This window comes from Zalophus californianus, chromosome 4 (assembly GCF_009762305.2).
Source record: "Zalophus californianus isolate mZalCal1 chromosome 4, mZalCal1.pri.v2, whole genome shotgun sequence".
Lineage (NCBI taxonomy): Eukaryota > Metazoa > Chordata > Mammalia > Carnivora > Otariidae > Zalophus > Zalophus californianus.
This window is the reverse complement of record NC_045598.1, coordinates 47,942,939-47,957,657: the sequence shown is the minus strand read 5'-3', so window position 1 is coordinate 47,957,657 and position 14,719 is coordinate 47,942,939. Positions and strand designations below refer to the sequence as shown.

At 46.0% G+C, this 14,719-nt stretch overlaps 1 protein-coding gene across 14 annotated transcripts in view; it reads right to left on the bottom strand.

Moving 5' to 3' along the window:
- FGGY (FGGY carbohydrate kinase domain containing) overlaps nt 1-14,719 on the bottom strand; it is a 410,509-nt gene that overhangs the window by 388,296 nt on the left and 7,494 nt on the right. For 12 of the 14 annotated variants that reach the window (XM_027572804.1, XM_027572889.1, XM_027572878.1 and 9 more), the window contains one exon: nt 3,507-3,721. In XM_027572804.1, coding sequence (XP_027428605.1) covers nt 3,507-3,721 — 215 coding nt within the window. Of the gene's footprint in view, nt 1-3,506; nt 3,722-9,818; nt 9,891-14,719 lie in introns of those variants that run through there. The other 2 variants (XM_027572856.1, XM_027572903.2) reach the window with 2 other exon arrangements.

Below are 14,719 nucleotides of genomic sequence, written 5' to 3'. Positions count from 1 at the left end.
TAGAAGGAGCATTCACTGCATGCCTGGGGACAGGACAGAAGGAGAGTGTGGCTGGAACAAAGGCAGCTGAGAGAAGCATCATGAGATGAGCCAGGAAAGTAGGTGGAACCCAAACCAGGCAGGGCCTGAAGACCACATTAAGGAACCTGAGTTCTATCCAAATAGTAGTGTGATGCTATGGATGGATAGTGAGCATAAGAGTGACAAGATCCAGTTACATTTAAAAAAAAAAAAAAAAAATCTGGGCACCTGGGTGGCTCAGATGGTTAAGCCTCTGCCTTCAGCTCAGGTCATGATTCCCAGGGTCCTGGGATCGAGTCCCACATCCGGCTCCCTGCTCAGTGGAGAGCCTGCTTCTCCCTCTTCCTCTGCAGCTCCCCCTGCTCATGCTCTCTCTCTTTCTCTGTATCTCTCTGTCTCAAATGAATAAATTAAAAAAAATCACTCTAGCTGCAAATAGGAGATGGGATTGGAAGGGGGAAGTGCATACGTGACATCTGTTAGGTTCTTGCACGAATCCAGACAAGCAACAAAGGTACGTGGTGCTAGACATGGAAAGAAGGCAAAGATCTGACCTGAGTTCAGGCTTATCGCCAACTCCTGGGTGACTTAGGGAAAGTCACTTAACTCTCTGGGTCTCCATTTTTCTTTTCAACTGTAAAATGGGAACCACCACCCTGCCCCACCTACCTTGTATGACAATCAGAGGCTATGAACATGCTTTGTAAATCACACAGGTTCTACGACTGTAAGAGGTTAACATTATTGCTCAATCCCACATGGGTTACTCCCTCTCTGCTCCTCCTCCCTCCAGCCATTACTCATACAGCTAGTACAACTTAGAACAAAACACTACTTCGTTGGCCTCATAGGTGCTGGGTTTTTCCATGCAACTTAACTATTTCATCCTTAGGGGCAGAGAATTTGTTATATACCTCTTCCGTACACACTCCAGGGTTTAGCAAAAACCATAGCACATAGTAGGTGCTCAGAAAATTGTGTGAGAACTAGATGATACTCGACAAATGCCTGTTGGCTGAATGACACCTCTGGCTTATCTTCTTCCTTTTTCCTAATGGACGCTGGTATTCACTAGACACGAACTTGCAATGTTTTCACTTTCTTGGGATGATTAAGATTATGGGTCCAAAAAGAGATAGAAGTCCTTAAAATCAGGGACAGTGTCTACCTCCAAGACTTAGGTGTTCCCATAGCACTTTTTAGATTTGTGAGTACCAACCCACTAAAGACCCTCCAATTTTAGGAGCAGTGGGAGTAGTGGAACAGAGAATAGGATTTGGAGCCATCTTGCTAGGGGTCTTGTCCTGTCTCTAATGCCTGTTAGTTTCACAGCCTCAATATTCTCATGTGTCAAACAGAAAGAACGGCAGTCTATCTCACACAGTTATGTGACATTTAAGCAAGATGAGGGATGCCAGAATTTTATTTGTTCGTTTTTAGCTCTAAGTAACATTAATGCAGCAGCCATTGACTGAGCAGCAACGCTATGCCAGGCAACATGTTAGATGCTGGGAGTACAGGGGTGATTCTCTTCAAGAGTTCGGCTCGTGGTTTTGAGGAAACCACGCAAGTCACCAATTACAATCCAATCCGATAATGACCAGAATAAGTGCTATGTGGTGAGGACAGGTGAAGACAGTGGGCTCTGGGGCGGCAGAGAGGGCTTTCTCACCCTCTCTTTCCTCTCAAGTTGGCAAGGGCAGGCAGGGGCCAGAAGTCATCAAAGAAGGCTCCCAGGAGCAAGTAATGATGGAAATTACAAGGACCTGCACAGGAGTTGGGCAGGTGAAGAAGGTAAAAGAACATTCCAGATAATGAAAATAACAGACATTTCATCCATTCATGTACTCAACAAACATGAATTGGGCATATCAGAGGCAAGGAAATCTAGGGAACTATAGATAAACAAAACATGACCCCTGCTCAGGGGGCACACACTTTTCACAGGACCAGACGGTCAAGGAAAGGCACCTTCCTTCCTTCTCTAAACCTCACACCAGCAATGAGCTGTGTCAGGCCTATGCTATGCCTGCTGGCCCACGGCCACATGGCCATACTCCATGTGAGGGGACAGCCTAAGACCCAGCAGCTTTACCCCAACAGCCTCAATGAGACAGCCTCGCTTAGGACAAATGCCCACGGCATTCATGGGGCTCACGGGGCTCACACAGATGACGGGCTGGCCGTCACCAGGAGATGATTAAAAATCTACCATTAAACCAAGCTGTACTTAGAGCAGACCTTTTTTAAAGTAGCTTTTCATCAGGGGATTGTATTTTCTTCTTGACAATTTCCTTAATGGCAAGAAAGGCTATATGTTCAAAGAACAAAGGAGACCCAAGGGCAAAGAGTAGAAGATTCTCACCAAGGCAGGGGCCGAGAGTGGGGAGGGAGGAGGAAAATTAAACAGGCAGAAGAGATGTGCCCCCACTTTTCTTCCTATCAAAAGCACCGGCGCTGCCCACGCCCACCTCCTCTCTCTGCCTTCTTCCCTGGGGGTACTGACAGTAGCCCAGAGCTCATTAAAGTCTAAACAGACTGATCAATACACACAGAATGGTGAATTGTCCATCTGCAAATTACCAAGCCCTTCATGAATATTTAAGGAACAAAACTAGGAACAGAGAGAAAAGAGAAACCAGGACTTTTATTTTTCCCTCCAAAAGGAAAAAAAGACCAAAGTATCTCTGTCCCTCCAGATCACCAGGTTCTAAAACCAAACAGTCAAATGAGACAAATGAGCATCTCCTCCTTTCCCGAGCCAGCGGGCGGACTGCAATCCAAGGCCACTCCACATCAACATCTGTCTGGCACAACTCAATGTCCCTGCTTTCTCCAAACATGCCACAAGCGCTTGCCCCTCATGCCTTGGCACATGCTGTTGCCTCTGAACAAAATGAGGCTCCTCCCACTTGTCCACCTGGAAGGGAGGACAGTCCAGCGACTCAGGGTGCAGCATTGGAGTCACTCCTGCCTCTGCTGCTTACTAACTGCATGAACTTGGGTAAGTCACCTAACCTTTCTGCACCTGTTTCCTCCTCAGTACAATAGGGGTTGTAAAAGGACTACCTTCCTAGGGTCCTTGAGAGGATTCACATACACGATGCATGCTAACACAGTCTACATAGCACTGGGCACACATGAAGGCACAGGTGTTAGCTACGATTATCAGTGACCTCTTCCACATCCGGTCACATGTGACCAGAACCTCTTCATGTTCCACATCCTGGGTCCCGTCCACCTGAACCCCTCAAAGTTACTCTTTCCTCAGCTCCAGCCACAGCCACTTAGCCCCCAGCACCTACCGAGTCATAGTTTAGCCGTCTACTGGTCTCTGTCACTGGACTGTGAGCTCCTGAAAGGCAAGGCCTGTAGCTAAAGCATCCCAACATTGTCCCTGGTAGCAGGAGTGCACAATAGACGTGCTCAGCAGGTGGGAGCAGGGGAGCATACGCAAGGATAGAACGCCACAGTTGTGGCCATACCTTTGTGACAACACAGCATGCGGCCCAGATGTCCTCGGAGGACTGCTCATGGTGGTTGAACTGAGGCTCCCATTGGTTGATCGGCTGGTCTGCGAAAGCCAAAAGGATGCCCCTCTGGTCCACGAGAGCCGCACGCACACTGCCTGTTCCAACGTCCACACCCACGTAGTAGCTCCTTGGTTCCTGATCTCTGCCAGGCATTGTGGTCCCTCCACCTGCAGTAACCAAGGACAAAAACCACATGAAGACCAAGTGGGTCTGCAAAATCAGGCACAAAACACCTTCAAGTGGAAATAAAAGGGGCGCAGCTGACCAACTGGTGGCCATTTACTTATTCTACCCAACAAAATGGCCGAGTGCTAAAAGTATGTTAAGGGGCACACTGCGCTAGGTGGTGGGTAAACAAGACAGGCAAGGCCTCAGACGTGGAGTTTCCATTCTTGGAAGGAAGTCAGATGTTCAGCAGTTGCAAGTTGCATAATAATTTAAGCAAAGTCGTGATATTGGGTGAAAAGTGCTATACAGGTATATATGGGGCTGTGGAATCCAGCCAATCTAGAGGTAACAGACACGCATTTATTCTCACTGAATTTGAATCAGGAGGACAGCGGCCACAGTACTACAAAGTACTCATCTACCTCACCTACCCTGTCAACCACTCATTCCAAAAGATCTACTAAGTACCTATTACATGCCAAACACGGTGAAAAGTACATGCACCCCCTCTATTCTTCACTGGGACTCTAGAAGGAGAGTATACTCAAATCTCTACTTTACAGGTAATCAGGGGGAGACTCCAAGAGATACATGACTTTTCTCTTACAGCTAGGTCCACACACGTAAGAAAGTGTACATAATGCACATTGTACTGACGGGGAAACAGGTCTCGAAGAAGTGAAGAGACGTGGCGGCATCACTCACAAGCAGCCTGGACCCACGGTCTCCCCTCTGTGCACTGCCAATCCCAGGCCCTTCCAGTTCGTTCTTAACAGCTTGCGGGGTCGTTTTGGAGAAGAGGCAAATATACTGCAGCCGAGTCATGAAGTGACTGGGAATGGGGAAGGAGCCTCATGGGAGATAGAATCAGGAATTTGTTAGACAATCTGTTTTCTTTACAGACCCCTTGTGAGTTACAAGGAAATCGGACCAGAGAACACTCAGGAATTCCTTGGCCTTCACTGCTGCTCTAAGTCCCTCTGGTCAGATTAGCCCATATGACAAAGAAATCTCACAGAGGCTCTCATTTCCCAGATCAGCCTTTCACTGAGTAAGAACAAGCCCCCAAGACAAGCACGCCGGTGAACAGGCTACAGCTCTCCAGGTGAGCTCGGGGCAGTCTTAGCACCCGGAGTCTCATTTCCACAGAGAAAGCAGTTTGAGCCCTTCCATTGCAAAAAAGGTAATGTTGCCTCGGCAAAGTCACACTTGGGGATTCTAAAACGAAGCCAGCCCACAGATGTTCAGTTACTGCTTCCTGGATATTTATCCCAGTCAAAAACAGCTTCATTAAAAGTGATTGCTTCTGACTTAATCACAATGATTCCCCAATGGGGTCTGCTCCCTTTGGCTTGCAGGCTCCCAGGCAGGTGGAGAGGGAAGCAGGGACGCCACGGTGAGCACGTGTGCTACCTTCAGCTGGGCTCCAGCCTCTGCACTTTAAACCATCATCCTGCCTCCCTCGCTTCCAGGGTTTCAGGAGCTACACAGGACCCACAGCACCAGTTGTCAAACTATGCATTCCTTCGTCTTCTCCAAGCCAGGACTCACAGAAAATTTAAATAAAACAAGTCAAAGTAGAGCTGCTCCGTGTGAAACAAGGATGGGTCCAGCTCCACCCTCCCCGTCTCCCCAGAGCCATCCCTCTGCTGGGTCCTTTCTCGGGACTCAGGATGGCTACAATACGGCCTGATGCCCCGGGCATGGCATCCCAGGCCCACCAGGAGCTTCCCTCCGTTTGCGGCCGTCCTCGTCGTCAAACACAATCCTGCCCGTTCTTACACGAAATTCCAGACGTCCTGAGACCCCTCACAGGTTCTCAGGTGCATCTGCCCCACTGCTTTGTACTTGCCCTTCCCTTCCTAACCCCTTCCTCTCTTGTGTGCCTGGTGACCACATTTTCAGTTCCAACTCAACCATCTCCCCTTCAGGAAAGACTTCCTTGCCTTTCTCCGTCCCTTGGTGCCAGGAGAGTACCGCGTCCCTACGTTCTTTTATTTTTTTTTTTAAGATTTTTATTTATTTATTTGAGAGAGAGAATGAGAGAGACAGAGCTTGAGGGGGGGAGGGTCAGAGGGAGAAGCAGATTCCCTGCTGAGCAGGGAGCCCGATGCGGGACTTGATCCCGGGACTCCAGGATCATGACCTGAGCCGAAGGCAGTCGCTTAACCGACTGAGCCACCCAGGCGCCTCCCTACTTCCTTTTAAATCCTAACCATTCTGAAATGTGATTTTTGGGGGTTCCAGGTCTGACTCCCTTACTGGCCTGAACCTGAAAAACAAAGGAACTTAGTGATTTCTGTATCCCTAGCTCCTAGCAGTGTCTGAGATAGAATCAGTTTTCAATAAATGTGTACTGAATGAACAACTAGGTCGGTGAGGTCAATAGAAAACAAGCACGAAGAGGTTCATGCTTTAATAGTTTGAATTCCTAATTTTGTACTTATGGGTACTGGTGTTTTGCTTTGATTCTAATCTCTGTACGCTTCATTCATCCAATTAACAAATATTTATTGGATGCCTACAACCACATTTTATTAATTCTAGGACACTCATTTTTTTCACATTTTGCCTCTCTGAAATCAATGAATCCCACAATCGATGGCATCTTACAATTAATTGGTAACATTGTCTTTCTTATTCTTAGTGGTATGTGAAATAGCACTGCACCTCACGAATCCATGATTGACATTCAAAGAAACGCAGATTGGGCCAGGCACCAGGCACCCTGCTAAGAGCTGAGGATACCTTAAAGGACCAAATAGGACAGTGCACTGGCTCAGAGCTTCCTCAACATTCTTTATGTGCAAATAGGAGGAAGACTGACCAAGCAGGTGCTCAGCCTCCCACACTCACATCTTCACTTGGAACTCCCTCTTCTAGCATCTCACTGTCTCCAGCGTGAAGGCCCAGAGGTGCTGCTCCTAACACTGATCCTAGCATGCCAACAACCCTCTGCCCTTGGCTAGAACTCTCCAAGACTATTCTAAGAGAAACAAGGAATTAAGTAGGAAGTGAAGAGTCTCTACAAATGTTCTGGCTTACCCAAACTGACCAGCCATCACCCAGGCTTCTCTGCTGGGTAGGAACTGAAAATGTGGCCACCCACTCCTGCTTGGCCCCAGTGATGAGACAGATTCCCCCAGGGGGCTGGCCCAGCTCAAGCCTGGGTTCCTCACTTCTGACTCTATCTTCCTTGGCAGGGAGCGCAACACCTTATCACCCACCACCCAGACATCCGATTTATTTCCAGGAAAATCTAGAGGCAGATTTCTACTCTGTAGCTGACCCAGGGCTTACCCCAGTTTTGGATCCATGTCTTCACTAAACAGGAAAGGGGCCCACCCTTCAGGAAAGCCCCTACCTCATATGAGGAGTGGAGCTTTACTATTAACTCCATTGTTGCTGGGATCACAGCTAGCCCCTGTGCTAACCCGGTGCCTGGCACAGAGCAGGAACTCGAGTCTTTGTGACTCTGTGCATCCCTTTAAAACCTATCCTTAGGGAATAATAAAAGGTACTATGTTTACTGTGTCTCCAATGCTCTGTTCAACAGCTTGCTTCTATTGCCATACCACTTTTAATCCTGACCTCAACTCCTGAAGATAATTCAGAAAAATATCATCCCCATTTTACTGATGAGGAAAATTGAGTCCCAGACAGGTAAAGTAGCTTGCTCCCGTAGGTCATATAACTAGTAAGGAATAGAGTTGACAGCCATCCCATTCCCTCTGGCTCCAAAGTCCTCAACCATTCTCAGGGTGCTCTACTGCCTGATTCTCCTCCATCTATTAAATGCCTATCTGCCAAGGACCCTGCCTCCTTTGTCTAAGATTGGCTACCTCCCAACTCAAGCCGCGCACCTCGAGAGCCTGACCCTTCCCCAATGCCAGGCTGCCTCTCTCTGACAAACCACCCATTTCTAAACCACATTAACCAAGGCATCAGTCAGGGACAGTCAAACCCACGCGGACCAGGGCACCATACCTCCCAGCACTGGTCACGCACACCTCCCAGTTCATGTTTTTCTAAGAAATAGATCCTAATTAAATATTTCAGGTTCACCATGTTTCCCATTACTATAGTTTTCAGTGATCTCTTTGTGATTGTTTCCACACCTGGACCCTGAAAGCAGGGAAGTAAGTTCAAGCCCTTGGGCGGCTTCCCTGAAACTTGACCCTGAGAGTTTTAAAAACCCTGCCACAGAATTTTCTCCAACTCAGATCCCTTGTCTTCCCCTTGGTGCCCTTTGTTCCTGGGTCACAAGTACTCTGCTGTGTCCTGGGCTCCAAACTGTATCCAGTTCCCCTTCTCCTCAACAAATAAAATAACTGCAAAATGGAAAACATTCCATTTTCTAATCTGCTAAGAAAAAAATAGTAATAAGGAGGAGGATAGTCTGTGTGTCTGGCACTTGCGCACATGCCTTAATCTCTTCCAAATGAAACTCAACTGAGTTGGTAAACCTATCACCATCTTATACTTCAGGGGGATGGGGAAATTCACCCCAGGCACACACAGTAAACGGCAACACCGAGGCTTGAACGCCAGCCTCTATGGCAAGTGTAGGGCTCCCTCCACAACACCAACCTATAACTGAAAACAGAATTCTTTGTTAACTTCTTCAGTAACAATTATCAACAACAAATGTAGCAACGATTAGCAATTAAGCGCTCTCTGCAAATCACGCACATGATTTTGTGATTGCATCTACTCCTTGCAACAACCCTGTGAGGTAGGCAGTATGAGCCCATTTTCCAGGTAAGGAGACTGAGGTTCTCAGCAATAAAGCTGTTTAAGGTCACACAGCGCAGAACCTGAGGAGCTGGGATTCGAGGCTAAGGTGGAAGGGCTGCAAAGCCCAATTTGTGAATGGTGAGGGTCAGAACTTTGGTTCTATCTCATTCTTTTTAGGCAAAGATGAATACTCTAAAAAGAGAAATTACTATTAGGGCTACGGGGACAGTGACAGGCAGACAGAAATGAGGACATGGACTGTGGGGACCACGAGAAAGAAAATAATAGAGAAAAATTCAAGCTGTGCTGGACACGAGTCCTGGGCCACCTAACTTCTCAGTCTGTAAGATCCTTCAAAGGGAAGAAACAGCCTCCCATCCAAGTCCCCAGCATGGACTGTGATATAGGAAAGATGTTAGGGTTCGAGGCCTATGGCCAAGAATGAATTCTTGAGAGGTCTTTGGTGCAAAAAGGTCGTTTTATCAAAGCACCATGGGACAGGACCCGTGGGCAGAAAGCCGCACTGGGGTCATGAGAAGTGGCCCATTATATACTTTCAAGTTGGGAGGGGGTTAGGGACAACGCAAGCCTCCCAGGTATTTTGGAAACAAGGTTTCCAAGATCCAGAAGGGGCTGGCTGTTGTTTGGAAAGGTCATTTATTATTGTTTAGTAAACCTCAGTCATGAGACCCTTCAGATGTATATTGGTGGGTCACATGCTTAGAGGATGATTGCCAACATGTATCTTGAGAGGAAGAGATAAAGGAAGTTTCCAAAGGAATTTTTTTTTATGTTAAAGTAGACTTACAGGATCCTAGGGGCTGGGTTCAGATTGCCTTTTGCCCTTAGCCAAGTATTAACATCAAGGCAGCTGAGTCCCTAGAGGAAGGTCAGATCTGCCTATTTCAAGGACTTGTCAATGGGCTGTAGGTAGTAAGGAAATATTTTTTCTTCTGCCTTTGTTTCCCACATCAGACGGGACTCATTTTTAGCCCCTATTCATGATCAAAATACTGTTCCTATGATAAATATTTATACAGTTCATTAAGTAATAGCTTATATAAACATTATTAGTAATGTACCACAGGAAACCACAGGCTTCACAGCTGATTCTTCACCAAACATGTAAGTTGCTAAAATGCAGCATGAAAAAGGAAGAGGGACATGGACTTGGGAGGCTGTTCTTTGCAAAACTATTTCAGTAATTCTAAGAAGGGGGTCAATGCTACAAATACTGTGCTGAAAACCCACCATTTGGGGGTTGTTCTTGTATTTTTCCTTCCTCCTTTTCCCCTACATAACTTAATAGCAATAATACTGTTTCCTAAGACTACAATCCTCTAGAGTAGGTGAGCTTACCTTCAGTCCTATTTCTTAAAAAGCCACTTCTCCAGGACCAATTAGGTGACAGTGTGCACAGAAACAGTGTCCCAGGGATCGGAGAGGGAACTCAGTATCGTCTTTCGACGTTGATCTTTGGACTTTGCTGGGAGCTCAGGTACAAGAGTCCCACACAATTTATTTAGTTAGTCATATTGCAAACAGACAGTCGGTAAGGTTGGAAAGAAAAAGATAAACAATGAGTACGCCTGTCCACTCCAGTCTTCTAACAGAAAGAACTAAATAGCACTTTAAACAAATCACACATGCTGTATGTAAGATGGCAAAAAAGCTTGGGAGGGGAAGTAAAGAGCTAATCTGGCAATAATAACTGGTTGTCTATTGGTTTTACCAAGAATACACAGGGGGGAAAACAGTACAGGTCACTCACAGTTCTTCTCTTACCGTGAAAAGCTATCTCCCACAGCTCCAATGTCCTAGGTGTTTTGTGATTAACTGAGATTATATAATTGATTAGCATAACACCGGATGTACGGTACATGCTCCGTAAACAGCAGCAATTATCAGGGCCATTATTATGTCCCTTCCAACACCAAATCGCCTCTGGACACCTGCAACATACGTAGTCTAGACCTGGATGTTCGCCTGTATCTAACATCGCAAATTCCAGGAAACAAAGCAAATGTTAAGTGCGTTCTCTGTGCCGGGACAGTAAGGAAGCTAAAAAATACAGGAGCTCTGATTTTAGAGCTGACAATTTAATGTAAGAATCTGATTTTTGCAAATCAAGTGGTGATGACTCAAATTATTCCTAGTTTCTGTACTTCAAGCTAAACCGAATGCACCTCGCGAGCTACATATGGCAATAAAGTGGCTTCATGCTGCCACCAGAATCCCAGCCACACTCTCGGCCAAGTGTCCCTATTCCAACACCACCCTTCTCCACAGAATGCAGCGATGATGGCTGGCAAAGGAAGTACCAGTGGACTGTTTTCGTCACTGTTCCAACCACTAGATCAGAAACTCCGTACTTTTCAGGATGCTGAGGATCTTGTCTATCAGGCCATTTTCAAATATAAGCACGAGGTGATTCAAGGAGGCGTATAGTATTAACAGTAGAAAGGCTGGCTGTTCTGTTAATGCAAAGTTGGATTCCAAAAGGCAGAGAAGTCAGAACTCACCAAACCCCCATGCCTGCCTCACAATGTGGCAGCCACAGAATCAAAACGAAGCCAGTTCTGGCTGTTAGCCAAAACCACCACCCTCCACCAGCCGCCCAGGCAAGACACGACAGCTGACACAAATACAAAATCCAACCATGTTGTGGACAAATGCAGAGCATAGGTCCTAAAGAAATCATGGGTGGAAAACCTGACTCATGAGAAGACATCCCCAAACTCCAACAACAAACAGTGCCCTAAGAGCAGATGAAACTTTGCATGTCCCACATCCTCCTCTGTACGACACCGCTGGATCCCTCTTCTTTTCAATCCGTGTGATCCCGGTAAAGCAACTCCTTATTTGTTATAATGCCTCCCAAGCTCCTTACAATGCCCTACCTAGCTATTCTCTTTGCAGAGAAGGGGAGAAGGGATGCCCCATTTATAACACCCATCGATGACGCACATGCCGTTTCTTCCCATTTACAGATGGGGCCGCTGAAATTCTGCGAGATCAATCTCCAGTTGATGGTCACAGAGCCAGGAGAGGAAGGAGGCTGTATTTAATCCAGGTTTGTCTAAGCCAGAGCAGGGCTCTTGCTACTACTGTCCCTGAAGTGACTTGGCTTTCCCTATGAACCAAGTGGCCTTTATCCTGGGCAAACTCAGAATGCCCTTCCAAGTGTGTTTATCCTACGAAACCTTCTTGGATACTCAATCATTAGAAATGGCTTCTCCCTGCTCTGATTCATAAAGACTACTTTATGTCACTATACATGCTACTAGAAGCAACATTAGATATTAAGGGAGAATGTTCTGCCAGCTACTTCCTTGGACCTGCTGATAGGCACAGTGTAGCTAAAGATAGTAACAGGGGAAGTACTGGGTTGTGGGGGAGGGGAAGATGTTTAATGTATAAAATAGTGAAATACCTTTCAAAATAAAAAGTCTCTAAGGACTCTGCCCCTGGAGAGTTCCAGAAGCACTATTAGCAAGCCTCTCTTCTATGTGAGGCACCCTGCTCCTCCCCCAGGACAATCTCCCCCCTTGACGAGGCACGTATATGGAGGGGAGAAGGTTGATAGAGAGACACCTCAGACAAGGGGTCTCGTCGGAGTCAGTCTATCTTCTACAAATCCAATTCACACTGAGTTCACTAAAAGCCAGAGCATAAATCCAATGGACTCACCCTCCCATGCCAGGGCCCTGGAAGCAGAAAAATAGCAAAAAAAGGAAGAAAGACAGTGAGGGCTGGTGTCCCGCTTCTAAATGCAAAGTTATAATATTTTAACCCCAATATGCCAATTACCAAGCTAAGCCCATAACAGGGAAAAGTGTACACACACTTAGTCATTTATTATTACATGGATTCTTCTTTTTGGAACATGAATTCCTGACCTCTGAGTTCTGAATAATTTAAATACATGTGTAGTTTCTCTCCCTCTGTCACTTTCTTCTCCAAGAGGCTGCTGTTGATTTGCTGACATAATTAACTATGAAATGATTTTCTACAGAACTAACCAGACCTTCAAAGCAAGGCCGTTATCATTAGCATACTGGCCGGAATCCATGGCTTTTCTGAGAAAAATCACTCAAATTAAAACAACAGAAGAACCCACCAACTTCAGTGACTGCTGTCAGATGTCAGCAAACTCAGGAAAGGCTCAGGACAGTATTAGCTAGAACAACAAAATCCCTTCCCCACACAATCTCCCAAAACTCCTTCGTCAGAGACCAGGCTCAGCCAGAAGCTAGCTAAGGTCTTTGGCCTCTTCTTGTGTTTACCTATTTATGAAGCATGACCAAGGGGATTTAAGGTCCAAGGTGAAAGGCATAAAGAACGAGTTATTTGAAGATTAAATTTTACACTTGGGGAACTGGACGGTGCCTTTCACAAACAGACCCTGTTGAAATTACCAAGAGCTACAGGACAAGTTCAAATTGCTGACTACAGCAGTGCTGCTTCTGCCCAAAATAAGCCCAAGAACCTCAAAACTCTGGCTCCTGCCTTCCTCCCTAACCTCACCCCCCTACCCGCCTGCCCCCCAATCTCAACTCCCTATACTCAAACCCTAGGAACTGTTAGCAGTCCCTCAAATGAAGGTTTGGCACCTTTGCTCATACTGTTCCCTCTTCCTATAATGCAAAGAGTACAAACTTGCAGTTCACAGAAAAAGAAATACAATGAATACATATGAACCTTTAGCCTCACAAATAATGGAGGAAATGCAGTATAAAACAATATAATTTTACATGTAACAAGTCGGCAAAAATTGAAATTCTGATATTAGTGTCAGAGATTGGATATTGGGCTGAATGGGCCCCTGATTGGTCCCAGTATATGTTGCATCCGGGGGGTTCTCCAGGCAAAACTCTACCGAGTTTTGGCAAGAGAGTGGGGAAATAGGCAGTTTCATACACTTTTAGTGACAGAATAATGGGCTCAGCCTTGTCTAGAACAATCTGCCCATTTTTAAAAATTGACCCTTTTACCCAACAGTTTAACTTCTAAGAATTTACGGATTGGCAAAAGAGAGATATAAAAAAATGTACACTACAACATGTTTTTGTCAAGGCAAGAGCACACTTATAAAAACTCTGGAAACAAGTTAACTGTTAATTAATAGGGGACTTGCTAAAACGTATACATAAGGAGCTATTAAAACCAATGAGAAGGAGCTAAAGAAAAACGCTAATGATATGTTATTAAATAAAACAGCAAGTTCTTCAAGATGCCAGTATGACCCCATTTGTGCTATTTTTTTTTTTTTTAAAGACGACTATCGGTGGTTCTCTAACTGGTCTCCAGCAGAACAACATCAGCATGGCCAAGGAAGGCATTAGAAATACAAATTCTCAGGCTCCAGCCCAGATCTACTGATTCCGAGATTCTAGGAGTGCAGCTCCAAGGCCAGTGCCACAGAAGCCCTCAGGCGAGCCCGACCCATGCTACAGCTGGACAGCCAATGCATCCTATATAGACCTAAAAGATGAGATTCAGGAAGAACACCCAAGCTCCTGCTTCCCACAGGGACACCCAGGGAAAAGAAAGGTCGTGGAAACTTGGAGGGCAATCTCTAAATTCCTCTCTCCCCTGCCAGCGTTTTCACAATGATCAGCTGTTACTTTAATAAGAAGAAGAAAGATCTTCCTAACACTGAGTGGAGCTCTGCTTTGCATGGCTCCCACCCTCCACGCCTCGTCCCACAGGATCATCCAAACCACCTAATCCCTTTTAGGTGAGCTAGCCCTTCAAATGCTTTGAGATGATTCTTGTGACCTCCCAGTGGTCTTCTTTCCTCCAGGCTATAGATTTTCGGTTCCTATAACCGCTCCCCTACGCCCTGGCTTTTTCTAAAATAAAAGGAATGAGGCACACTTGATACATTCCCCAAGAATGATCTTCAGACACTCGTGTTTCCATTTGACATTGTGGGGAGCTGAGGTAAGTGGACTAAGAGGTCTTTACCTGCCTGGAGAACCCCCTGGATGCAACATATACTGGGACAAATCGGTGGCCCATTCGGCCCAATACCCAATCTCTGACACTAATATCAGAATAATTTGTTCAGGAGAAAAGGGAAAAGTTGCTCGAATATCTTCACAAACTGTCTATGATGGAGGGTTCTGAGGGAGCCCTCATCAAGTACCCTAGTCTTCTCTTCCTAGGTCCCTAAAATTAGTGTGACCTGTGTTTTATCAGTATGTATCTTCACATGAATCCAAATGTTTCCTGAACGTATTTTGAGCCAAGCCTCA